General features: G+C 42.4%; 1 protein-coding gene across 3 annotated transcripts in view; it reads right to left on the reverse strand.

Moving 5' to 3' along the window:
* Positions 1–416: 416 nt before the first annotated feature.
* foxj3 (forkhead box J3) overlaps positions 417–27,215 on the reverse strand; it is a 96,525-nt gene continuing 69,726 nt past the window's right edge. Inside the window, exons 3-12 of one of the 3 annotated variants that reach the window (XM_005927387.3) lie at positions 21,704–21,778; positions 18,398–18,481; positions 16,778–16,879; positions 12,847–12,975; positions 10,771–10,945; positions 8,439–8,942; positions 6,985–7,086; positions 6,240–6,431; positions 4,272–4,370; positions 417–4,128 (exon numbers count right to left, since the gene is read on the reverse strand). In XM_005927387.3, coding sequence (XP_005927449.1) covers positions 4,016–4,128; positions 4,272–4,370; positions 6,240–6,431; positions 6,985–7,086; positions 8,439–8,942; positions 10,771–10,945; positions 12,847–12,975; positions 16,778–16,879; positions 18,398–18,481; positions 21,704–21,778 — 1,575 coding nt within the window. In that variant the 3' untranslated portion in view covers positions 417–4,015. Of the gene's footprint in view, positions 4,129–4,271; positions 4,374–6,239; positions 6,432–6,984; positions 7,087–8,438; positions 8,943–10,770; positions 10,946–12,846; positions 12,976–16,777; positions 16,880–18,397; positions 18,482–21,703; positions 21,779–27,215 lie in introns of all 3 variants that reach the window. The other 2 variants (XM_005927385.3, XM_042223084.1) reach the window with 2 other exon arrangements.

Below are 27,215 nucleotides of genomic sequence, written 5' to 3' on the forward strand. Positions count from 1 at the left end.
GGCCGAATGCACCGAGACGTGTTTAAAAGCGGAGGATTCATCGGTGTTGTGAGGGAGAAAAGGATGCAGCTAATGCGTCACGTGACTCATTATAGGATTCTCTTCCACAGGCCTTTTGTGTCAGAAGGCCTTCCTCCTTGAGCCTGGTTCAGCTGGAGGTTACTTCCTGTTAAAAGGGAGTTTTGCCTTCCCAATGTTCCCAAGTCATTGCTCATTGAGGGGGTTGTATGATTGTTGGGGTCTTAATCTATATTATTGTAGGGTCTTTACCTTACAATATAAAGCACCTTAAGGCGACTGTTGTTGTTGATTTGTGTATAAATATTAAATAATTGATATGTTATAATATACAATCATATATCTCCGATAGAACTGTGTATATTATTATATATATATATATTATATCTATATATATTATATATATATAAAAAACTGATGTGAATTCAATTAATATCGTAGATACACGTTTACTCTTAGCCGTCTACTGTCAGCTTGTCACTGCTGCAGCTGTTCCGTCACATTACTATGTCCCAAAAACACTTCCACTGCGTTTTGCGAGTTGTTTTTTTTTGGTAATCTTTTGTGGCATTTTTCTGTTATAGTTGTGTTTTGTGTGCTTTAGCAGCGTTTTTCTATTTGGTGGCATTTCTAAAATTGCAGTGCCTTTGACCACAGCAAACTACGAAAAAAAAAAGTAGTGCCAACAAATCTTTCATTAGCAATGAATGATGTCGCAAAACCCAGAAGGAGACAGAAAGTTGTGAAACGTTTCTAAAAAAGATGTTGGACAAGAAGTAACAAAATTTCTTTTGGTGCAAAACAACTGTAATAATTATCTGAACTCCATAAACTGGGAATATGTACAAAAATGCAAAAAGATTGTGTTAACCAGCATTTCTGTGTCTCGGTAGCTTCATATTTACCATATTTAATTAAGGTTGGTATCAATTTCAACTTCCCAAAATATAGTGTCATAGATGTACAGAGGACAAAAATAATCCTGTTCATTGTTTCTAGATGTCAGGAAGACTAAAAGTGAAATGATGGATAGGTGAATGAATGACTGAACTAATAAGAATGATTACTCGATCCACACGGTTCTTTGCAGCTTCAATCAGATGAGTAAACAAAAAAGTGTGCAAAGAACTTGAAAAAAAAAAAAACAAAACAAAAAAAACACATAGTGTCTCTAAAGTTCAGCGCCTGTCTGATTAAGGAGCCACTTGTTACAGGACACAGTGGACAGGTTTCCAGAACCACCGATTTCCCTGTTCTGTGCTTCAGAAACCCTTTTCCAAGAAAAAGTCTAAGTCAAATCTAGTCTTTAAGCACTGTGTGCATCTGCTTTGTGCTCATAGATAGCATAGAGATGATTGCAGTAATCAATCATAGCCCTAAAATTACAATAAAACCAAACACACACACACACACACACACACACACACACACACACTCTATAACCAGCACACATATATACTGTACGTCCTGTATGAGTCACATTTCTCATTCGGTTATGATTGTATAGTAGCAAAATCTCTATTAAAAAAACAAACAAACAAACCTCTGGGCAGTTTAAAGAAAAAAATTAATATCCTCCCAAAAAATTTAAACATCAGAAATGACAATGAAGAAGGAAAAAAAAAGAAAAAAAAGAAAACGCCATGTCTGCTCTGCTGATCAGATTTGTTTCTCTTTGAGAAGGCAGTGTTATGTTTCAATTGTTTGTTTTTCAAAATACAATTTACTTTAATAACCTGTTTCAAGGCAGCAAGAATTGAAAGTGTTACTATTTGGATTCTCTACAGTTTACTTGTTACTACAGCAAAACATTTAATCTATGGTTTGGACTAATTCTTTAATTTAGGAAATATACTTATTGCCAGAATTAGACTCTTATGTGTGTGCAGTAAATATGAGCCCACTTCCAGCAGCTTAAGATTAAGGTGCCAGTTACACAAGCTTACAGACCAGTTAACAACCCCATAGAAACCGCTGGTCACTATGGAAAAATGTGCATTCCACAACCAGTTGGTGAGTAATTTCTCGAGGTTGTTGGCGGTCGCCTGGTGAAACCAGTTGCAAAGAGGGTGCTCCGCCAAAAACCACCAAAAAGCATTGCTGTGGTTGTTATCAGATTGCCGTGGTCGCCCGTAGTTTGCATGGAAGACGCCAACAAACAAGTTGAGAGCCTTTGCGGTATCTGTGAACACTCAGAAATTGTGCCTTACAGGCCCAACAAACATATTTCAAAAGACTTTTACTATGAAAGCAAATGATCTTCATTTCTGGTTTCCATCGCACACTTAGTGAGTACTTGGCGTCTTCCGTGCAAACAGCAGGCGATCACGGCTGGTGATAAAAGCAATCACAAGCAGGTTTTCTGCACAGCACAGCACTCATATTTGTGGCTGATTTCCCCTAGCAAAAATGTATTTTTCCTTAGTGACTGGTGGTTACCAGGGAGTTTCCGACCGGTCTTTAGGCTTGTGCGACTGCAGCCCAGCTCTCTCCAAAAGAAAAAGACTGATCTGCCAGTCGCTCATTATCAGGTCATAACCCTCGATCACAACAAATAGCAAAAATTTCAAGGTAATAAAGTGATGATGATAGCGCGACCGATTTAGTACCTTTGAAACTGGACTAATATTTTCCTTGTATTCCCTTACATTAAGGTAACAATGCACTCAATTAACTCTCAGGAAGAAAATTAACAATTAAATCCTCCACAGTAGAAGTGTTTCGTTTAAAGACTTCAGCTTATGTCTTGTTTACAAAATATAAGTAATGGACATTTCAGTCCCCCCCGCCCCCCCTATGTTTTTTTTTTTTTAACTGAACAGGACACTTTAGAGTTCACACATCTTAAACATTACTGTATGCAGCTCCTTGTTTGACCAACATGCAAATATTGTTACCGTTAATGTTCAGTAATAAGTTGGCCTGAAAGCTGCTGTTCAAACTTTAAGCCTAAAACTTGTTTAATGAGAATGGAAGAGCCAAATATGAACAAACATGATGCAAACGGAGAGCTTAAAATAACTCTGGGCTGAATGAATTTTAAAATGACTAATATCTGACTTCTCTCTGCTATCATCTTCCACTCATTCATTCATCTTGAAGTGCTTGGGACAGAGAAATAAAGAAAGACAGTTGCTGTACTCCCATAACGCGTCTAATGCAGTGAGACTGATCACATTGGCTGGCTTTAAAAAACAAAACAAACAAACAAAAACATTAAAAAAAAAAAAAAAAAAAAAACACTTTCCGTGATCTCCCTCTTGTTTTCTATTCTGGTTTGTTTAACATCAAGCCTGGTTACACATTTTAAACCCTGTGTTTGTTTGTTTTTTGTAAACCTATCTTTAACCACTGATTCAGCCACAGCGGGACAACTTTCTCCGAAAAGTGACCAACAAACACCATGACATCACTCACAGCGACGGCTTGTGTTTCATTTAAAAAAAAGAAAAGGAGAAGAAGAAAATAACAATTTAAAAAGAAAAAATAAAGAGAGAAACTCATCCAAGAGGCAGCTGAGGCCAAGGTCAACACGAGAAGAATTACAAGCTGAACACGCCGCTCAAATCACATAACGGTTACGGAGCAGGAGGCTGGAGGAGGGGAGGAGGGAGGGGGGAGGGGGCTCGGACTTTGGAAGGCCGCTCGCTAGGGACGGGGAGAGGGCTGGCTGAGGAACACGTGGTTCAGACGTGAATGTGTTCAACTTGCTTCTACACAAGTTTGTAAGCAATCACTTTAAAATGTCCGACTAAATATGATTGTCTTCAAAGTAACATTTTCTAGTTATGTTTTGCTTTTATTTTTTTGTTTTTGTTTTAAACTGTCAGGACTCTGAAGTCTGAAGTCTGAATTCTGCGTCTCTCCACCAAAGCTTCTCAAATGTTCTTCTGCAGTCCACCCACATTGGCCTCCTCCACCTGCGGCCTTTTCAGCTCAGCCTGGCTTCCATCTCCTCCCTTCGCTCCTGTGTATTTGCGAGAAGCAGTTTTAGCAGCTAGACAATGGAGTCCCAATCAAAATCATCCTGGATATCGTCAGCTTGCATGCGATGCATCTGGAAGTTTCTGGCAGGTATCATGTGCTGCTGGTTCATCTGTGCATGGTGTCCTGGAGAGCAAGAGCAGAGGAAGTGTTCGTTTGTGCTTAAAAAACAAAAAAGAAACAAACAAAACCCAAAACATTCAAACTGAGGTAAGAAAACTGTTATGAAGAATAATTTCATCCATGCTTCTGCTGTGGCTATATGTCACCTGTCATAGTGGGTCCTGCACTGCTCATGGGGGGCATGTGGGGATATGCTGGAGGAACCATCATGGACATACTTTGTCTGGAGTCCATGTACAGGTTTCCTGCTGAGAAAAATGGAAACTTTATTTAAAAGATCTTTTAAACCAGATGGAAAACACCTTTGCTGACAAATAACCTTTGTTTTATCTTCTTATCTGTTCAGGCCACTAAAATTAGTCATATAAAATAAGGAGAGAATGAACACTGAGTGGACACAGGCACCAAAATGTGCATGTTTGCCACTCAGGACCTATTATTTTGAAAATCCTCAGTAGCCACTTTCAAAATGTTCCAGTTTGGCCACCATTTCCGTTTTAGGAAACAGTCATTTTACCACAAAATTTAAATTGTGGGTAAATTTCAGGAACTTTGACAATAAATAATTAAAATTTACAACTTAAAACTTTATCAGAGCTTCTTTGTTTCAAGTAAAACTACATTTTAAACTACACAGCATTGTGCAGGTAGGTTGAGGAATTACTGTTTTACTCCTCTGATAGCACTATGAGGAACACAAATCAAGCTTACACACATGTTCAATAAAGAAGATCTGTATTCACTCATCTGCCTGATTTTCCTGAGTGTTTCCTACTCTATTCTTTAGGTCATTTCCTCCTTCCCAATACTCCAATCATTTTCTTTTCTGCGCTCTGAACCAATCAGTTGGTTCAAAAATCATTCAGTTTTTTTTTATAGAGTTCCTAAAGGCACTTTATATTGTAAGGTAAAGTCCATACAATAAAAGACCAAAAGCCCAAACAATTGAAGGACCCCCTCTGAGCAAGCACTTGACGATATTGGGAAGAAAGAACTCCCATTTAACAGGAAGAAACAGGGAAAGACAGCCATCTGCTGCCATCGACCAGTTAAATCTCAGTGTTCGTCTGTCATTCTTCCTTTCAGACTCTCTTTCATGATACCCGCCTCAGCCTGGTCATTCAAAGCCCCATCCAAGCCTCCCATCCCAGTTTCTATCCATGCCGAGACTCAGTTCTGCTCATCGGAGTCTAATCGCCAAATAGCTTATTAATCAAAATGTATATATCTCAATAAATCATCTTCAATTCTTCCAGACAATCTCTCCTTATTGAACTAGGTCTAGACATTTAGGATTGATCCAGTGCCAATTTATTCCATGCATGAAGACTTCTTCACCCCTGGCTAACCTCGCTCATCCTGGCACAGTGTCTTTTTTTAACAGGCTAACACGGGGAAACATAACCATTTATCATTAGACCAGCAGCCACTTTAAAATCACCAATTAAACTGACAAGCGTGTCCTCTGACAGGTTCAAACACAGAACCTTCTTACTGTGAGACATCTGATGCACCACTGTGCAGCCAAGCTGCTTGCTATTATTATTATTATTGCTATTATTATCATCGTTATTATTATAACTCATGCAACTAAATGTAACTACACTATAAAGTTCATAAGGTTGGGTAGTGTTCGCACTCTCCTAGTTTAGTGCCAGTGTTGGTACTTTTATCTATTTGTGAATTATTTCCTCTCTAAGGTCAAGTTATATTTATTATTGGTGTAGAAACCAGTGCTTCATAGCTAACAAATCTATATTTGTCCTTAAAGACAGGCAAACTGTTTGTGAGATTGACTTGGAAGGAGGAAAAATCTTCCAGATAAACAATTGTTAATGTGCAACGGCAAAAAGACTTCCTCATGAAAGCTGATGTTTAAGCAATTAAGCATTCATATACTGTATAATGAAATACAAACTAAACTAATCAAGGAAAAGGGTCAAAATATAATTGGATGAATCTTTCATTACACAGATTACTGGATTTCCAAACAAAGGGAACATACAGATTACTCTTTTTGAGTCGATAGTCATTTCAGACCCACAAACATGCACATTTACACGCCAGCAATGATCTCTGATTAGGGCTGAAAGGTTAAGAATCAGCTGTTTAACCTGCGTTGAGGTGCTGGCTGGGTTTGTTGGTGTGCATGGAGCCATGGCAAACGGGAGGCTGCACTTCCCCCTGTGGCTGGATCACACCAGTGCGGGCAAAAAACTGGTTGATGGATGAGCAGAGGTCTGCGATTTGGGTGGGTTCCAGAGACCAGTTGTTCAACTCTGCTTGTCTCATGCTCTCTCTCAGTCCTTGGGAAGATAAAACATACATTTTAGCACACGAGAAGCAGGTGGTGCTGGACTTAACTGACTTAAAATAAAATTTTGTGACAATGAAATGTGTGAAACCGCTCCAGTTGACTTTCCACAGAATATAAATTTTAGCAAATGACAAACTAATTTACAAGCAAGTAGCAAAAACTTTGCTGCAATATATATTCATTATGTCAGTAACCTTCAGTGGGTGATATTTAAAAACATCCTACCTTGCAATCCTAGACTGTAATTGGATAAACTGACCTGCTGAGCTTGGTGTTTTGGTAATTAAACTTGAAGGCAGTGTTATTTAATTGAAGAGCTCAGTTTAATTAAACTGGTAATCAACTCCACAGAGTCAACATTTGAGCACTCAATCAAAAGCTGGGGCATTACTGTACTGTCAGCTTCTAGCTTTAAATCTTCTGACTGCATACATGTTAGACAGGAGGTAAATCTGACAGCAAAAGGTTTTTATAAATTCTTCACTTATCAAATTTAATAACTGCAAATGGATTGAGATCTACTTGTAGTGACCAAACCGCACCTTGGTAAGGTGAAAGGTCGACATCAGCCCAGTTATAGCTGCTAGCAATACGACAGCTTTCTTTCAGTGCATCCAGATTTGGGTACCAGTCAGACAGTAAACCTGCAACACACACAGCATACTATGTGTAACATTACAAGGTAAGAGATCAAAGTCATGTGATTTTGGTTCCAATGCCAAGTTCACGCCAGGGACAAATACAGTTTCAGTCATAATTGTAGAAGCACTTGCTCTGGCAGAACGTGTCTGCCTCCCCTTCTGGTTCAAATGGAGTTTCCTCCTCACCGAGTAGGGCCAGTTGCAACCCATTTAATATGGACCCATGTGGTATGAGGACTGAAATCTCTGTCTGTACATGACACATTTTAGTGCTCATCTGTTGTAGTTTTATCCAGCTAAGAGGAATTTAAACCTCAAATGTGAGGTAACAGTTACAACTGTACATTTTGGGGACTGAGCCGTTTTCACACATGAAGTCTGGACAGTATCGGAAGAACGAGATTTGAGCAGCTGTCTGAGTACACATAAGGAGAGTCTCATTGTTTGGTTTAGGACAGGGTGTGGCCTGGGTAAAGGCTACAGTGAGGGAGCACACATGATGACCCTCTTGCTCAGGATTTTCAGGATAACTACTCCCTCCGGGCTCACAGCGATATTGTAATAAAGAGATAGCAGGTTAAAGACTATTTAATGTCTGGGGTGTAGGTTAAGCTCACAGGGTTGAGCATGTGATCAGTTTGCTAAAAGGTTAATGCAGAAGCCCAGGTTTGAATCTGCCCCGTAGCCATTTTTTAACCTTTCTCCCAGTTTTCCTGTTTTCTCTCCACTACGCTCCAAAAATACATACAAAAAAGATCATTTAATGTCTGATCAGACTGCATTGGACATTTGCAGTCTTAAAAGGAGCTCTGTTGGGTAATGTCGAAAAAAGGTTGAAGGGTGCATTGTGTGAAAACAGCTTTTGTCTGGCGATGGCAAGCCATTATTTCCTGACAACAACAATAATGTCTACACATAAAGGTCAGGTCATTTTAGTCACATTTATGGTTTTGCTGGCAGTCTTTTTCTGAAAAATGAATAAGAAGTCAATGCCAAATATAAAACCCCCTTTTTTTGGGGTGTTAAACAGTTCAGTGCTGTGGTGTGGCCACTAGGAGGTGCCAGGTGACTGGACAGGCTGCAGAAATCAGCGGCTTCAGCACTGCTTTGTTCTCAACAGCACAGATAATAAATCAGGAGATGATTTTAGTCTTCAGCATCTAAAACAATTTCTCAGTGCTTTATTACAAAAAAAAAAGAAAAAAAAAGAAAGAAAGAGAACCGATAAGAAATCCAATTCAGCTGTGAGCACGGCGTCTTTGCTTTACATGTGGTTTGCGTGATGGACAGGATGAAGAGTGAACAACACGAGGCGACGCTGGGTGCACAGACAAGTGACAGACAGAGGGCCTTACCTGTGTTGCAGGCCATTTGTTGCTGGGTAGGATGGGGCTGGTGGGAGAGGCTCTGGTGCTGCTGTCCATGTTGAGAAGGGTGCTGGCTGTGCTGTGTGTGTTGAGAGGGGTGTGGCGTGTGTTGCTGCGGGTGCTGGCTGTGGGACTGGTGCTGCGATGGATGCTGCCCGTGCTGGGAGTGCGCAGCATGCTGGGGATGCTGGGAGTGCTGTTGGTGCTGTGGGTGCTGACTGTGTTGGCTGTGCTGGGCGTGTTGGCTGTGTTGGTTGTGAGGGCCCCCGTGCTGCGAGAGGTGCTGCGCATGGGGCGAGCCGTGGCCAGGGTGGGCTTGGGCAGGATGGGACAGGGGAACCTGACCACTGTTGGTGGAGTGGCTGTTAGGGTGGCTGTTAGACTGGTTGTTTGAGAGGCTGTTCTGAGAGCTAATGGTGCCACTGGGGGAGTGCTGATAGGAGCAGGAGGTGTGGGTCTGCTGGGAGGAATCTGCCGGTATGCCCATCAGACCTGAAAAATAAAACATCAATAAAGTAAAGAATTATTAACACAATTAAGTTTTAATTGTATTTACAATAAAACAAAGACAATCAGTGCAGGAACAAGGAAAATTATGAAAAATTATTCAACAATTAACTCAATATAATTTGACTTTTTACTTAGGTACTTGTTTCAGCTTCTCACTTTTGAGGATGTGTTGCTTTTATATGTTTCTCATCACCACGTTTAGATTTTGCACCATTTTCTATTACAGCAAAAAGCAATTTGTAGACATTACCCTGGCCCCTGGGAATCACTAAATCTAAAAATAATGGAAAATTAATTTATAATGAAACTATATTTAGCCGTAGCTCCAGCTGCTACTAATTTTCCAAACAAATGCACTCGCATGGTTGCAGGATCGAATGCATTTAAGGCACTTAAGCAGAAACACAAATAAGAGTCGGGAGCCAACACATGTTTAAACATCTACTTCAGGTCATCAGTCTTAGCATCTGACAGTAATGGGACAGGGGCCTCCTGTATTTAAGTAGTGAGACAGGCCAGCTGCCATTTTATCGTGTCAGGGAATGACTCAGCACCAGTTTTGATTCTAAGGTTCGCTGTCTCGAGTTGCCGTCGACACTCTTCTCCAGCTACGCCGTCTTTGACAGATTCATCGTGCTGCTGTGCAGACATGACTGGAGCATGAACATCTGCACACCCAACTGCAATCATCTGAGTGCCGGGGAGTGGTCGTAAGAGGCACTGTCCTTCACAGCTTTGGCACAGTAAACCTATTTCACTGGAGTGCTTTTAGAGCTGACTCCAGCCCTGCACCTCCACAATCGGCACGTAACACTCACTGCAGGGGTGACAAAGGTGCATCTCTTATCGGCACAGAAAGCCCATTGTCCAACGAGGGAAATACAGAAAGCAATTAACGCGGCACCAGAATAATAATGCGAGCTCATTACCTATTATCAAAGCCAGTGAATTAGCTCACTGTCTACAGCGGCAGAGTGTGAAATCCTCTAGCTCGATTATTTACGCTTTTTAATTGCTAGAGCTTGTCTGACTAAGAGATTTCACTTTTATGCACATAAAAAAAGGTTACAACTTTCAACTAATGAAACATAGATGATAGATTAAAGGAGAGGAACTCTTTGAAAACATTAGCATGAAATGCATTTGATTTGTGAAAGTAGGTTATACACAGAAAGCTCAGTCGACTTTGCTCATAACTCGCTTGTCAAGTGCTCCATGTTTATCAGTCAATCAGATTACAAGCAAAACTGCTTTTTGTTCTGCAGGGACTCACAGCCCTTTGGAAAGCTGTGCTCTATCCAACACCGTGTATTATATGATACAAATTCCCCATCATTATGACAAATGAACCTCAAATCCAACAGATTTACTGAGGCCTTAAGCTGCCTGCAACCTCTTCCACTCATCTGATGAAACATACCCTACGTGAAAAACTTGACATGTGACAAGATGCAGACAGCATTTGTCTAACGTGAAGAAACGTGTGGAGAATTAAGCCTGCGTCGGTTAATGAAATACACAGACTCTCAGACTCTGCTTTTGTATATTAAATGAGGTGGTTTTTACATTTTCTCTGGCAGAAGATCGTGAAAATACTCAGTATAGATTTCCACTATAGGCTCGTCAGCCTGTTTGAAAACCTGCTCAATTCTTTGTAAACCTCATTAGTGCCTAAAGACTCTCTATAGCCCCAGCTGTTAAGAACAAACCCGCATTAGGAAAATCGTTCTGAGAATCATCCTGTTCCTTGATGATTGAAGCTTAGGCCCTCTATTAGGTTTCCACTTGATGCTCCCGTGAGCCCACTTACCTTGTTGGCTGAAGGACTGCTCAAAAACAGACTTGTAAAGGCTGCGGAAGGAGGCACTGAGATCTTCAAATTCTGAGAACAAGAGCTGCTTGTCCCTGTCTGGCATGTTATACTGGGACTGGGGAGGCTGCTGGAGGCTCATAGACTGGGACACAGGCTCTGGGTGACTGGTCACCTGGACAAATGAAGAGAGTAACGACAGCAAAGAGTTACAAAAGTGACCAACACTTTGTTTGATGTTTCACTGGTTAAGGTATAAGCTACAGGGATTACTGTAGAGGAGCACCAGTACTTTTCAAAGATACCCACACCATGCTCACCTTATCAAGGAACCGCATCAAATATAAAGCAGTTCTCAAACACATGCATGCTTTAATTGTTCTGAGGAGTGATGGCTACAATGTCTATTTCCACCTGAAAGGGTGTCAGTCATGTTACATATAAAGAACAATTACGAGAAGCACAACAATCTAGGTCAGTGCTTACCGCCTTGGCTCACACAACATTAAGAGAGCAACTCGAATGGACACAAAGCCAATACTCAGGTGGCTAAGCAAAATGTATTTAAAACAAAATCAATAGCAATACCTTGTACAAATAAGCAGCCATTTTATCCATGTATTTGTGTGGGCAGTCAATGTTATGCACTGCCCCTGGGTGTGAGACGGCAAGCAGCGTCCCCTCCAGCTAAGAATTTATCTATGAGATTCACCACAGCAAGTGCAGCAACACAAAACCATGGTTATTTCACAAAGTAGGACCTGACCTGTTACCACTGTGGGCTAGCACTACAAGAGAGTTCACGTCCAATTTTTGATCATAACATCTTCCTCTTCCAATATGTGGGCACGCTGCTGAAGCGCATGGCTCACAGACTGGCAAGGCTAAGAGTGAAGAGGTGATAATAAAGCCGGAGTGTTTACTGCGAGCTGCTGCTTTGGCTGTGTGTGAGAGTGAGAGAGAGACAGAGAAGAGAGAGCGAGCACATCCATCAGGCTGAGCCGATCGATGCCCAGCGCCTGGAGCACGGAGCGCTCTAGGATGCAGGAGGACCACACCAAAGAGGGGGCATCTCTGGTGGGAGGACATCAGAGGAAGCACTTCTCTTTGTCTGGGTTCCAGGAGTGTGCACATTTTTCTCTGTTTCCCTTAACCCCCTTCCTGATGTTGTACTCCAGCTCATGTCCACCCTGAACCTCGGTCTATTACCGTCTACGGCTGGCTCCTCTGAAGAAAGACTCCAGGGACTTTCTGAGCAGATAAAATATGGGATACAGTACACTTTCTAAGCCTGGCAGTGTTTCATTTTCATTCATTTAGCGACTGTGGCTCTCCTACGGCTTGGAAAAATATGAACACAATGACAATTTATCATTTGGCTGTAAGTGCTTAGTGCTCAAAAAACAACAATTACACCAAATTTATATAAATATCCTGTTACAAATATTCAGTAAGAGCCAGAAACAAACAAAAAAAAAATCCCACTGTTCTACACTATTGACTCTTTGCAGAACAGCAGGAGCAACCTGCCCTGGCACCTTTATTGTTTTTTCTTTGTTCCCATGAACGATGCAGATTAATTGCTGCAAATAAACCTGAGGTCTTTATGGCACCGCTTAGGTCAACCTCAATAAGACGCGGCCCACGTCAAATCTGTATCAAGCCTGACTGGCTCAGGGAGCGGGTAGCAACCCATTCTTTTGTTGCAGGTGTTTGGTGATCAGAAGAAAAATGCATTTCCTGAGACTGTACAGTGCAGGGAATAAAACTGCTGCTGTATTTTTCCAAAGCTCTTTTTTTTTTTTTTAAATACACTGTTGCAGGTGAGGGTGTTTCCTCTTGTTTTATGGCTGTTTGAATCAACCAACCCAGGTCTCATTAACTTTTGATGTTTCATGTTTTTTGTTGGGGGTTTTTAGGAGGGGAGGTAGAGCTTGTCTATCTTTAGTGCCTTTCTAAATTAGTCAATGTGAAAGTTAAACTTTGCAATCAAGAGAACATTTAAGATCATGTTTAGAGTGCTGAATCCATAAAAATGACTACAATTCTCTCAACAACATTCATCCTAGTTCTTACCGGTGTATAGCTGTGCACACTGCTCACGCTGTTGAGATTAACGGAGGCCAGACTCTGATCAGACAGGCTGTTGTTAAGGCTGCTTCTTGGACTATCACTCCCTTCCTGGTCTGTGTTGTACAACGCCACCTGAAACGCATACACATGTGCATTAGCCTTGATGTCTTAAAAAAAAAAAAGAAGGAAAAAAAAAACAAAACCAACCACACAAATAAATGCACTCGTACATCAGCATTCCTGGAAGAAAATTGGTGTTACAGGTAATGTTGGTGTGCAGTTTAATGATATTAGAAGTGAGAATGTGCTGCATGCAACAGCATGTCATAATTGCAGAATAGTTTTTCGCTTTACTGCGTGCACGTGTGTGCGCGCGTGAGAGAGAGAGAGAGAGAGAGAGAGAGCAGAGAGAGAGAGAGAGAGAGAGAGAGAGAGACAGAGAGAGAGAGAGAGACAGAGAGACAGAGAGACAGAGAGCGAGAGTGCTGCTCAACACCCTCCGCAGTCACTAAGGGGTTCCATCTGAATGTGTTAAGGGGTCTGGAGACAGCTGAGACATTCCCATCACTAAAGGTCATGCTACTGGCGATGTCAGCCACATCTGCTCACCAAGCGCAAATCCGTTTGGGACAGCTAACAAAGGATTTCAGTGCAGCCGAGACACTGACCTTTCAATGTAGGAGCGAAACTAGCCGAGGCACTTCAGGACGACAATCTTAATTATTGTCTAACAAGGTTTAGTCCTCCCGCCATTCCCCAAATAAAGTGTGCCGTCAGACAATTAAGACAGTAGTAAGAAGAATAATCCAGATAATGAATATAATGACACCCACAGAGACCATCCCATGTGCTGAGTTTTGTTTGGTGAGAAAAGAATGGCAGTAACGCGCTGGTGGTGTTGCAGTGGAAGAAGGCATGGCATTCTCAGATTTGTGTGTGCCTGTCCATGTGTGAGTGCAGCATGGTGGCTTCTGCTCATCACTGCTGCTCAACAGAGTGGGCTCTGTGCTGAGCACAATGAAACAGCAGTTGTAGTAGCCTTCAGGCAGGCAGATTGGCCCGGCTTGTCCAGCACCCTGCCTCTCAGTAGCAGCAGCAATGGACTGAAGCCTCTTGTCTTTCTGTTGAGCCACAGCGTGGCACCACAGCGGCCCCAAGGAGGTGAGGAAATTCAGGCAGCCCTGACCAGTCTTCTCTTCTCTGACTGATTGGCCGGCTGACTAATATGTTGGTGCGAATCCAGAGCACAGAGCAAGAGCTTCAGATCATATTAAGCCTTTAATATGGAGCTTGGCTTCTGCACTGATAGAATGAGATAGAAATAGTGCAATTTAAAAAAAACCAACACAACTGAACAGCGCAAATGCTGAATCCAGAGAACACTGTTTGAGGAAGAGGGGTGATGCAGAGGAAGAGGACAACAGGGGGGTGGTAAAAGAAGCTCATTAGGCAACTCTAGCCTTCTTCTACTCAGTGTGGGCCTGGCTCCAGCGTTCATTAGCGCAAAAGGGAACTCAATGAGCAGCTAAGACTGAAGGCTTAAGCACGTCTACAAACTCAGCCCTACAATGCTAATCAAAAACAGCGTGCCACAGATATATAAATGTTATGTGTAATGAAGTCATAAAACAAGCTTTTAGCCTTAAGTCTCTCACCACAATCTATTTTTACACCATTCAACCATAAAGTGTGATGATTTCAAAAACCTCAGTGCTCTGTGGTTTACCCAGAACCCCCATCCCCACCCAACACCAAGTCCTGAGTGAAGATGCCTACTCAAACACGCACCGTCGCAGGCTAACACCCAGTCGCGTCTCACCCACATACATAGAAGCATGTAACATATAATAGACATACATTGCTACAGCAACGGACGTGCACAAAGGTAGAACAACACACATAAACACACAGAGGCCGAGGCAAGCGTGTTCATACAGGCAGGAGCAGCTCCACAGTAAAAACTGTGTACGGCTAGCAGGCAAGCGAGTCAGAGTTCTATTCTTAGCAGTGAATTAAGTAAAAAGCCAGAGGTGTCTTTTACATGGGGGCCTAATCTGGTGCATGAGACATGGATTATGAAATCAAAGCCCAGGTGTCTCCAAACAATGCCAGCCAATGTTCGGCACAATCCCCGCATGCATGATCGCACAGACACAAGGTGACAGCGGAAGAGACACAAAAAGGGTATGAGATGCATGAAGGAGATGAGAGGAGAAGAACAACTATTCATTAGCAAGCATATTTCCAACAATCTGTCCTTGCCCCCTCTCGATCATCCACACATTAGTGCCAAAGTTTTGTCACTTTAATGCCAGTGTTTAGGATAATCTCAGAACACAATCTTTGGTGGGGGGCAAAGAAAAGTCTGAGTCTGCGTGAGAAAGACACCAAAGTGAGAGGAGAGGGAGTACAATCGTGTGAGGAATGCTAGACAGAAGATTCTTGCTGGTTCAGTAGTCGTCCTGCCAGCTTCTCCCATTGGTCTATGCGAGAAGGCGGGAATATGAGGGAGAGAGACTAGAATAGAAAGAGAGAGAGAGGAGGAAAAAAAAACAGAGAGGGAATTCCTGTGGCTTGGCATGCAGCACCGAAAGAGGCGTGGCCTGTTGTGTGTTTACAGTGTAAGACAGTGAGAAACAAGCTCTCTCTGAGGACATCAGACCTCAGATCTGTTGCTATTCCACTTTGTCTTCTGCTCGCTTTACTGCCATAACACTTTTTGTCACAATCAAATGAACAAAAGAAGACAAAACTGGCTTGAAATTGCTCAGCTGATGGGGTTTTTTGGGTGTAAGTTATTTAGCTGGAGGTATTCAATGGCAGGGATCCAGACTTAACTGTCAGCTCTTAACATTAGGGCCTTATTATGCAGCAGCTGGTGGTGGAGATCGGTGGAAAGTGCTTGTCTGTAGTACTCAAACAGGAAAAGGGTCATCTGTCTCCACACTTTGGCCAATGAATCTGTCTGCTACAGAAACAGCCCCTAGGTAGTTGTCACCGACATGCTCCTCAAAACAAGCAGAAACGCTTTGTAACATAAATGTGCATGCATAAAAATTACAACACATGCAGAAATATGCTCAGACTCTTGCCTTTAACTTGAAACGCAAGAGCCTCTGTCATGCAAGCACTAACTCATCTTTTCTGTGAACACCCCTGTTCACGTTAAACCATACTTTTTTGTAATGCTTGCAGGAAATGAATAAGCGACTCTTGTAGGCTTTTTAAAAGTACTCCTGAGAGCTGCCCCCACTGGGCTCAGAGGATGAGAGCTTAAGGTTAAAAAGCCTATTTAAATTTCAGAGTGAGCAGCACACTCAGAGCTAACAGCTAGCAGTCCCTGTAGCTTTGCGCTATGATGTACAAGTGTTTCCATGTTTTCACGGATTTTTAAAAAAAAAAAAAAAAAAAGAAAAGAAAAGAAAAAGAAAAGCCACGGAGAGCAGACAGAGCCAGCAGCCGGGGTGGTCACCTGTAGAGTGGTCACTCGGTGAGAAAACAACTTTTCGGGCGTCAACCTGCACTACAGGTGTGAATACAGAAACCCCAAATAGCATGTGGAGTATTCTGTTTCCAAATGTGCACAAGACTGTGTGCAGTCTATCAGGTTGCAAAGGCAAGCACCAGTGTGAGCATCATATTTCCGCACTAAAGATAACAAGAGCCTGCTGCCTGTTGTTGTAGAGGAAAAAGGTACAGCAGGGCACATAGTTGTGTATTTTGGTGTGGGTTGTGATGAAGAGAAGCTTTAGGCACATGAGCATATGCTCGTGTGAAAGTGTGTGTGTGCGCGCCTGCATCTCCCCTTCACAAAAGTGCTCCTGTCTCTGTGGGGAATAGTGCTGTAGGTGGTTGGAGAAGTGGGTGGGGTCAGGGTGCAGCCGTGTAGCCAGGTGTGTGTTGGAGCTGGAGGCTGGATTGCTGGCTGTAGTACCTTGTTAGTCACAGTGTTGATTGCCAGCGTTGGAGAGGCACTTCCAGAGATCATACACTCCATCCCCAAAGACTCTGACTCTAGGCTGTACGGCGTGGAAGCCTGTGGGGGTTGGGGGCAGGGAGTGGAGGCAGAACAAAAAAAGAAGTCAACGTAATCCAATTATTAAACACACGAGATCCCACTACTGCAGGAGCAACCTGTATTAAAGCTGGTAACAAATTTCATTCTGCTATCACATTCATATCCATCTGCAAGATCTGAAAACAAAAAAACAAACAGAGCTGCTTCTATGATACATCAGAGACACAACTTGATTTAGGACTTTAAAAAAAAAAACTAAAAAGAAAATAGGTCTGAAACCCCAAACCCCGCCGTCACCTCCCACCCAAACACATACCATATTGATGCACACGTGCAACCCCTTGTCTTGCAGTATAGGTACACTGTTGTGAGAGATAACTCTACTGTGGCTGTCTCCCAAAACTGCTTACTGTAAGAGGAATGGCTACAAATTCATGCTAAACATAAATGAGATTTCACAAACTCTCAATTTCACTGTGTGAGACCCTTCTAGGAAGCCTTTGTAGACAGGCAGGGTCTGGGGGGGTGGGGGAGGAGGGGGGCAGTAAACGTGTCATACAGAAAACAGAGTCCTCTTCGCTTTGTGCGTGCTTTTGTGTCACACTCAAAAAACAAAGGTACTAAAAACACTAAAAACAAGGCACGCTTTGTGTATCTAAGATCACACACCTGCAATACCACAGTTTGTTGAATGAATCTGATAGTATTTGGATGCCGTGAGGCAACTACATAAACAGCATTTTAAGATTAATGGAGTCTATGTGTTTGTGTCTGGTAGATACACAGTGTGTGTGTGTGTGTGTGTGTGTGTGTGTGTGTGTGTGTGTGTGTGTGTGTGTGGTGCGTGTGCATATGAGTCTCCCTCGCCAGCTTGGGGAATTTCTCTTCATCGTAGCCTCTGGTCAGTCACATTGTGGAGAAGGAAGAGACGAGAGCCCCCTGTGTTGGGATGCCCAAGGGCCAGGTCAATCTGAGCAGCTCAGTAAAAACCTGTACAGCCGTACGTTAACGGGCGGATGAAGCTCATGCATAATTAAAGACAAAAGCTCCCGCTCAGAATAGCCGCTGCACACAGTTCTGCATTAATTGATGTTTGTTAAAAAAAGTGAGTGCAAAATGTAATGTATGTAATGGTTGCCTGAGGCATAGTTTATTAATAAGGAGCCCACTTCATGACAGGCTAGCGAAGCAGCATGAAGAGGTAGTTACATAAAGTCTGGATATGAACTCCTACTGAGTCTGAGAGTGTGTGTGTGTGTGTGTGTGTGTGTGTGTGTGTGTGTGTGTGTGTGTGTGTGTGTGTGCACGTCTGCAAGTGCTAGAGAAAGAGTGAAGGGAAAGTGGGAGAGAAAGAAGGGCAAAAGGAAAACAACACTGAGGCAGATGCAAGGTAAAGACACAAAAAAATATACTGAACCACACAGATATTAACGCTTTAACAAGAATGAAGGAGGAGAAGTGTGTGTGTGTCTATCTATCTATCTAAATAAATGCATATTCTTGCAGAGAATGTTAAGTTTCTCCTATCAGACTCACCCGCTCTCCAGACCGCGGCCTCTTCTTTGGCCGTGTAGGCAAAGCATCCTCTTTTGGGTTGGTGTCGATGGCCCAGTAAGAGCCCTGCAGACAGAAGAAAAGCCTGTGAGATGATAAAACAGACTGCTTTCTCACATGATACCCCAGAAATTCCCCTGCATTCATTGCTGAATGGTTACAGAGCACGCAACTTTGATGGTTTGAGTATGGCTTGGGACTCTTGTCACACATCACCCTAGAATTTCATGTCATTCCCATCTTTACAACCCGCCTCTTAAATGTCAAATATCCATTAAAGTCAGGAAAAAAGTCAAATTAAAAACGGGAAAAAAGGAAAACAAACAAACGAAAGAAAAAACAAATCAGGATTAAGACATTTCCACTCTGATATCACAAACATTTTTGGCACTGAAATATACCTGCATATTCAGAACTCTTGGGCCTCATACGCTCTGTTAAAATCTGTCCTATCAGCCCGAGCCTTTATTTGAGTTGATAGCTATGTGTTAAGAGTTTGAGTGGTGTGTGGGTGGGCTTTGTTAGCAAGAAAGCCTTGGCTTTTCCTCCTCTGAGGCTGCTCCTCAATGAGAGGCTGGTGAGGGCAGCTGGTGGTGGTGAAATGCTAAGCCTTTCCTGAAGCTGTACTTCCTCAGCCTCAGGTAGTGAAGTCAGAGCGCTGCTGCCAAGGATGAAGGATCCTGCCTCAGCCCGGGAATGGAGGCAGCGCTAGCCCTGCCGTGTTGCTTTCTTCTAAGGTCTACAAAAGGCTAATCGAGGAGAGAACAGTTGGGGCTGGCTCTGGGGCTGCAGCTCGTAATTCCACAACCAGGCTGCATTATTTATCTTTGCATTCGCCCCATTTAATTTATTTTTCAATGGTGTGCCTCCTCGAAGCCAACAGCAACGCTGCTTGCAGTTGTTAAAAATGAGATTTTTACCCTAAGGCCCCGCGAGTTCTGAATTTGTTTTTAATATTTCATATGACCCCCGATAAAATCTCAATTGTCAAGAGAAAGTGAGATCAGGACCTTTAAAATTACTTCCTTAGCAGAGAGAATAATTGATATTTCTATAAGAAATTCTCTAAACAACAGGAGAGGCCATGGAACAACTGTATTTCAAGTATCTATACAATAATGCAGCATACACAATAGCCTGCTCTTGTTAAATTTAGCAAATCTGCCATTTTTGCATAAATCGCTGCTGCGACTGTTAAAATAAAAATCCAGGCTTGGTCTATATTCATCAGGGGTTAAAATTATAACTCTTCATATGAGTGTGAGGCTTTGGGGTCAATTAGTATTTTCCTGGGGGGGATTCACAGCACAATCAGCACAAGATACAGGCTGCTTTAAAAACAAAAAAACAAAAAAACAAAACCCTTGTTATATGCAAAGATGAGAGAGTCTCTAAACGTAACTGCTCTCTTTCTGAGAGCTGAAATGGGCAGGTACAGATGTTTCAAAATTAAGTGTCACACAAAGAAAGCCAAGCTCTGTGGTGTTTCTCTTAATTAGGGGGGGAACAACACTTTAAGTTAACCCTCATGGGAGGGGAGTTTTTGCATTTTCCAACACCCACCCCCAGAGACTTGGCAGCAAAAAAGAAAAAAGCATATAAAGAGTCATTAAATTATTCACAAATATACAGCACAAAAAAAAAAGAAAGAAAGAAAGAAAGAAAGAAAGAAAGAAAGAAAGAAAGAAAGAAAGAAAGAAAGAAAGAAAGAAAGAAAGAAAGAAAAAGGAAAAATGTAGCAATGCCAAGTGAAGTGTATCCTTGGAGTCTGGGGCAACAACAGAGGAAAGCCACACTATTTCTGCAGCAATAAAACAAAGGCAGCTGTAAAGATTTTTTTCAAGATCCTGATAACACAGGTACACTACCTGTTCTCTTCCCCTCAATGACGCAGCTTATTTTCATACATCACCATAAATTATGTCACCTGCTTCCCCTTTCATACAGGAAAGACAAACAAAGAAAGTACAGCGGCGATCCTTGCAACTCCAGGCCGAGACATAAGACCAATTAAAAGGAAGACTACTAACAGCAGCCTTCACAGGCTACATTTCTACCTCTGAGGTAGACACAGTGTGTGTGTATGTGCGTGCGCATGTGTGTGCACATGTACAACAACAACAACTGTCATCTCTTACACCATCTCAGAGACAGACACAGAGCGACATGACTCTCCTATCTCATCCAACCAGCAGTTCTCATATTCCTGCCACATTACAATATTGATGCAACATATCAAGAGCGGCTAGCGCCCCTTTGAAGTTGTCTTCGGGGGGAAGGGAGTGAGGAAAATTCCAAATTAAACATTAAGGATGCGAGCATGTTGGCCATGCATTTGGAATGGGATCCATACAGCAATAGATTATTTTGTATTTAGTGGAGCAGCTCCCAGGAGTGTCAATATCAGAGGATTACAGCAAAACATGAAATTAGCATTCAGTCCCCATCCTCTACACAGCTAGGCGTAGCTCTTCATGTGCGTGTGTGTGTGTGTGTGTGTGTGTGTGTAATTATTTGTGTGGTTCTTTAAGCATATGTACCGCACGCTCTGACATTTCCAGGATGATCTAGGTTATACCACATATGGCTACACCTATGCTCACCATCACATACATTTTGGCCTAAAGGCTCGCTATTCATGAACAACAAAGTTTATCAGCAATTGCTTCATATCAGGTTGATGTTGCGAGAGATAGATTGTGAAGAGAAGGAAGTTGAAAGTGCGGGTGGTCCTTTTATGAATAAAATGTCAGATTAACCTGGAATAAATCTTGCAGAAAACAAAAGTGAAAGGCAGAGGCCTGATTTAGTTCTTGTTTTTTCTCTCAGTAGGTTCAGCTTCACTTGGAGTAAATACTTGATGGATGGCAGATTCTGGGAATGACCTAACTTGTACCCTGTTATGGCCCCATCTCTACCAGTCTGGCTTCTTCTCCTCACCCACATCTGTTGTCTGTGCCAGCACATAAAAAAGAAGAAGTAGGGAAAAAAAAGAAAAGAAAAAACTAGCCTCCCCTTATATTTGAAATGCAGTTATGTGGGGGTGGGAGGTTCATAATAGATTACGAGCATTCCATGCATTTCCAGACTGTCAAGAGTCCTGGCAGGAATTCAAAGGTAATATTTTTCTGCCAGAGATAGCACGATACACAACAGAAAAATGCTGTAATAGTGAGTTCTGCGAATTTAGGGTACTTGCTTAAAATTTTAAATATTGCATTTATTTGGCTTGCAATTACATGCAACCATAGGTGTCTGCAATTACCAGTTGATGTTTTTAAGTCTCACCTTTCCTGGGTCATCTTTGGAGCGAGGCACTTTGAGAAAACACTTGTTCAATGACAGATTGTGCCGTATTGAGTTCTGTGGGGGGAAGCAGAGAGAGAGAAAAAAATGTGAGGTGAGTTAACATATCAAAAATAAAGAAATAAAAAATACAAATAGAAATCAGATCACATTAACAAGTCTGAAATATCTAAATGTGAGCAATATCACTTGTAGCGGCAAAAAGCAACTTGTTATGAACCATTTAGGTTTAGTCACCGCTCCTGCTGCTGTTTCAAAGCCATCAGATCTGGCTCACAACCATGTCTGGATTCATGTGCAGGAGATCAAATTTATGTACAATACCACCAGGACATACTATCTTTCATCACTGTCCAACAAACTGCATTATGGTTGCACAACATATCAAATTCCACCGGCGCCAAAAATAGGAGCCAGAAGGAATCCCACACTGGGATGGTTGCTGATAGCGGTGCCTGATATTAATTAATGCTTCAGCGGGCTCCTGTGGGGGCAGGAAATAAATTATGTAGATCATTCTGAAAGTTAACTCATTACAGTGTTACAAGCTACTCCACAGTGGTGAAGAGGGAGGTTCATCCAGCTGCCTGATAGGGGAGGCGAGGTGGGCTGAAGTAGCCACAAGGGCTAGAGAGCGATGCTCCAGGCCTGGGTTAACCACCAGCAGTAAGGCCCTCACATCCAGCTGGAGCCAAACCAGCTGAGGGCTTATAAGAGCCAATGGATGCACACGTTGCTCCACTCCACTTTATGGAGTGGTATTGACAGATGGTCACACTAAAAAGCTGTAGGATTCTCTGATGAGTTTAGTGGATGCAGGAGATAAGCTGAGAGGGGGCACAGGCAGAGAGAGAGTGAAAGACCCCTAAATGCAAAAGATAGGAGCTGCTTGTTCAACACCAAAGGCAATTATACCACAGGAGGGATGATAATGGCAGGCTGGTCGTAATGCTGCCAATCCTGCTCGTTAAATAATCCTGAAATGCCCGTACAATTCAGGAGAAGATTAATGCTTTTTTTTTTTTGTTTCCTCCAAAATAAAATATACATGGGAAACTGTCAGTGGAGTGAAAATAATTCTGCCCTTGTGTCATCCACAGGCGATGTCCGGACGTGGCCCTTAGGCCAAGAAAAGCTCCTTTACGACTCTGAGCCATGGTCACACTGTAAACTCTGAGCTGAGCTCTGCTCCCTTTGCACCACTGGCTGGTCCAATATGCCAAGGACCCTGTGGTTAAACATCCCCTAGTCATAGTCAAGGCTCAACACTTTTCTGACCCTACACTGGAGGAATAAATTTCCCACTTAAGTCGGGACAGCAGAGTCAAAGCCCTTACTGTGCCACAGGCTAAATGAGAACTTTCCAGATTACATCTTGACACTTAAAGTTATGACTTCTTTCTTTTCTTTTTTTTTTTTTTAAAGTGCTTGTGCTGTAGCACTACACACTGCACTTCAAATTTATGAGGACATACAAATCTTCTGTATTTACAATAAATCTCATTGGACAAATGTGCAGGGTACTCTCTTAACACAACAGTATTATGATCCTCTTCTCTGCTCCACCTCTGGTCATACAGCGTATTCCAAGCAGTCCTGGATTCACTAAAATATGCCCAAAAGACTGCTTCGTGTACCCATACTGCTTTTTCTAAAAATGGGGAAGAAAAAGTCTCACTGACAGTATTTGACTGTAACAAACGGAGCATGAGGATGGTCAGGAGAAAATACGATTGCACTGAAGCTATTCTGACACATATTGTCTTTTGGTTCAATACAGCTGAGACAAATTCAAGATGGTGTTCATCTTTGCGAAGAGAAGAGCAATCCTATAGGACAGTGTGTGAAATATGAGTGAGGGTGGAGTATCACCCAAATACCTGAAGGAAAACTGAAACTCTCAAGACAAAAAGCAACAGTACAGAACACAATGGTAATAAGAGACACACATCATTCACAGGAAGGCTGTCCCACACTTGCACGCAACACTGTTGACTGACAAATTCGAAACAAGAGACTATCAAGTGTAAAAACTGTGTTCTCCCTCCCAAAACAGGCACACAAAAAATAACCATCTAAATCATGAACCTCAGAACCCAAAAACACTCACTGCAGAAACATAAAACAGAAATCATGAACTGTATACAATGGAATCAGAATATTTGACAAATTTATGGTTTATTAAAATCACTCCATGCCAAAAACTTAAATTTACAACATTTTTACTACAGGAAACAAAAGACAATCATTCTGTTCTGCTCTCACACACCAGAATAAATTAATGAAAACCTCTCAAACCGCAGCATCTTGTGGTCACGCCATTATCAGGTTTTCAAAACTACTTGCAGAAGCATTCAGGGTTTCACTGTGATCAGACCCATTATGTGGTCTGAGTGAAATCCAGTTGCATGCTACACAAACGTGCACTGATATGATGCTTGAAAAACTAATCTTAAGATTCGGATCTAAAAAGTCACATAGACTTGAACAACTTGCCACGTACGCTGAGCAGTAGTGAGAGCAGCCTGACGGCCAGCAGAGGTTTTACTGAATGACTGTTTTTCCTCTCAGGTGCTCATCGCAGCCCAGCTTGTCTGCACAGCCTCTAAGCAACAGCACCGTTATAAAAGGCCTTGCCCTTTTGGTTGCAATTTGTCGCTTGCCTTTTCATATTTTGACTTTGGTCAGGATGAATAAAACAATGCGCATGCATAGTGGATAGGGACAAACACATAAGAAGTTCCCCACTTAGCCAGCCCATGCCACTTTAAAACCCAGAGACATGTCCAACAGGGGAGAGTGTGAGCCGGGACGTGTGTGATGCAAGCTCTACAACGCCATACACTCTTAAGTACCTAAAACCATTTTTCCTTCACAGCTTCTGTGTTTGCGTGTGTCACTTTGATGCCAAGGAGCCAGAAGCAGTCTGACTCGCACAGAAAGTTGGCTTTATCCATTAAGGACCTTCTACTGGGCCTAAATCATTGATACAGTCAAGTGTTCAAAGCCTGCTGTTACATCAGAAGTTTAATTTTTAATGAACTGCTTTAGACACATTTGTCTAAAGCAGAAACCACCAGGCTGCGGGTCATACGCAGGTGAGGGGGTATCGGAACAAAAGGGGGGATGTTATAATATTACAACAGCACAAGAAGAAAAAGCTAAACAAAAAACACAGAAAAGACAAAAGTCACTGTATTTGATAGATCATAGCTTCTTTGCTAATGGGAAGAGAGAGTGGGGAGGAAGACAACAACAGGCTGATGAAAAATTACTGCCAATTACCACTAACTATATAAACAGTATGTCACTGTTTGAGCTGCGGATACTGAGATCTACCATTCAGGTCTTTACTTTTAGACAGTGGGCTATAAGTTGGTATAAAGACATAAGTGGCTCAACAGCAGAGGGAAATAAAGTAGGTGGAAGAGGTCAGAGGGTGTTAACAGTTGTACACAAAGTGAGTCAGACAGAGCTCACTGCAGGGGTCCTGCCCAAGTGCTGCCCAGCATCTACCTGCAGCCCCCACAGAGCACTTCATATCCAACCTCAGTACAAACCTGTGTCTGTGTGTGTGTCCATGCATGTGGGATGCCTCCTACACACCTAAGAAAGAAAGAAAGAAAAAAAACCAAAACCCAACACACACACAGGAACGTGTCTCCTAACAAATGGCGGTGATTTAACACACCAGGACAGCAGTGGAGGCGTAAGCAGCGCCGCCCTCGCTGTCCCCCCTGCTGAGGAGCGCTGCAGCTCAGCAGAAAGGACCGCCAGGGGAAAGTAGGTCAGGCTGACCTCTGCGCTCGGCATGTCAAACGTTCAAAGTGAGCTAAAGGGACAGGCCATGTCAGAGCCCTGCTCCTCACAGCTGGGGAGGAGGAGCCACCCCGCGCACATGGTCAGGGACCCAAGGGAGTGGACTCGGCATGCTGGGACAGACATGCGTATGCACACATACCAGTTATGACACAGGGATGAACACAGAGGGAGAGGAAGAGTCACACTGTGCTCCAGCATCAATAAATCAATGCCACTGTATGGGCCTTACTAGTTTCAAACCATCTTTCTATAACTTGAGCTTTTAGACAAAAAACAAAAGTGGAGGGGGGAAGAAAAAAAGGGAAAAATGAATTGTATGTGGGCTCTAACCAACCAACACTCTGCCCATTCTTCTGTTTCCCACAACTAACAACAAAGACATATTAGCCCATTTCTAAGTTTATCCGAAGCATTCCAGAGACCAAGTGAGAGCTGAGATGACCTGGAGGTGCTCTTAAAGTGTTTCGATTAAACTCCATCGGAGAGAAACTTAAATGCTGCTGGATTTGCTGCCTTTGTGATCAAAGTGTTCTCTGTAGCATTGCAGTTTGTGGGAAAATAAGCGGGGGTAAACGTTGTCAGGAGCCAGTGGTTAAACATTACAGTGACCTTCATCACAGTGGCTGCTCATAAAGGCAAACATTCCCAATAAAAAATAAAAAAATCATTCCAGAGTTCAATTTACATTTTTACAAAAGAGCAGGTCTTCAGAGAAAACGTAAAAGCAGGCAGTTTCAAGCTGAATGTAAGGAGAGGTTAGTTCAGGTGACACTGCCTACGCATTCCCAGCATCCTTCCAGTTTTAAGTTTATCCCATTTTGTATGAAATCAACATGTCTTTTCACATTAACAATGAAAAAGAAGACAGAATGTACCACAGGGCTTTTAGAGTAGGAAAAAAAATAGCCATGTAAAAATACTATTCAGGCCTATTGCCACATTTAATATCTTGTATGAAGCATCTGTACAGAAGAGGGAGAAGAGAACGACAAATCAGACAAACTAAAGCAAACACCCTTGCAAATACTATCGCTAAAAAGATGGGACCTCAACCTCTGACTGACCTGTTACCAAGTCTGAATGACGAACCAATACAAAAGACTTGAGCTATTGCTGAGATGGATGCTTCAGATCTGTTCAGAAATAGAGAAATACGATCTCTTGGGTGAATGAATTGTAAGAGGGAGGGAAATAGCTGGTTATTGAGTGGATGAGTGAGTAAAACAAATGGAAAGAAGAGACTTAAAGATAGACCATACAGGGAGTGCAAAATTATTAGGCAAATGAGTATTTTGTCCACATCATCCTCTTCATGCATGTTGTCTTACTCCAAGCTGTATAGGCTCGAAAGCCTACTACCAATTAAGCATATTAGGTGATGTGCATCTCTGTAATGAGAAGGGGTGTGGTCTAATGACATCAACACCCTATATCAGGTGTGCATAATTATTAGGCAACGTCCTTTCCTTTGGCAAAATGGGTCAAAAGAAGGACTTGACAGGCTCAGAAAAGTCAAAAATAGTGAGATATCTTGCAGAGGGATGCAGCAGTCTCAAAATTGCAAAGCTTCTGAAGCGTGATCATCGAACAATCAAGCGTTTCATTCAAAATAGTCAACAGGGTCGCAAGAAGCGTGTGGAAAAACCAAGGCGCAAAATAACTGCCCATGAAC

This window comes from Haplochromis burtoni, unplaced genomic scaffold (genome assembly GCF_018398535.1).
Source record: "Haplochromis burtoni strain Fernald_Lab_line unplaced genomic scaffold, NCSU_Asbu1 Contig_100, whole genome shotgun sequence".
NCBI classification, from domain to species: Eukaryota; Metazoa; Chordata; class Actinopteri; order Cichliformes; family Cichlidae; genus Haplochromis; species Haplochromis burtoni.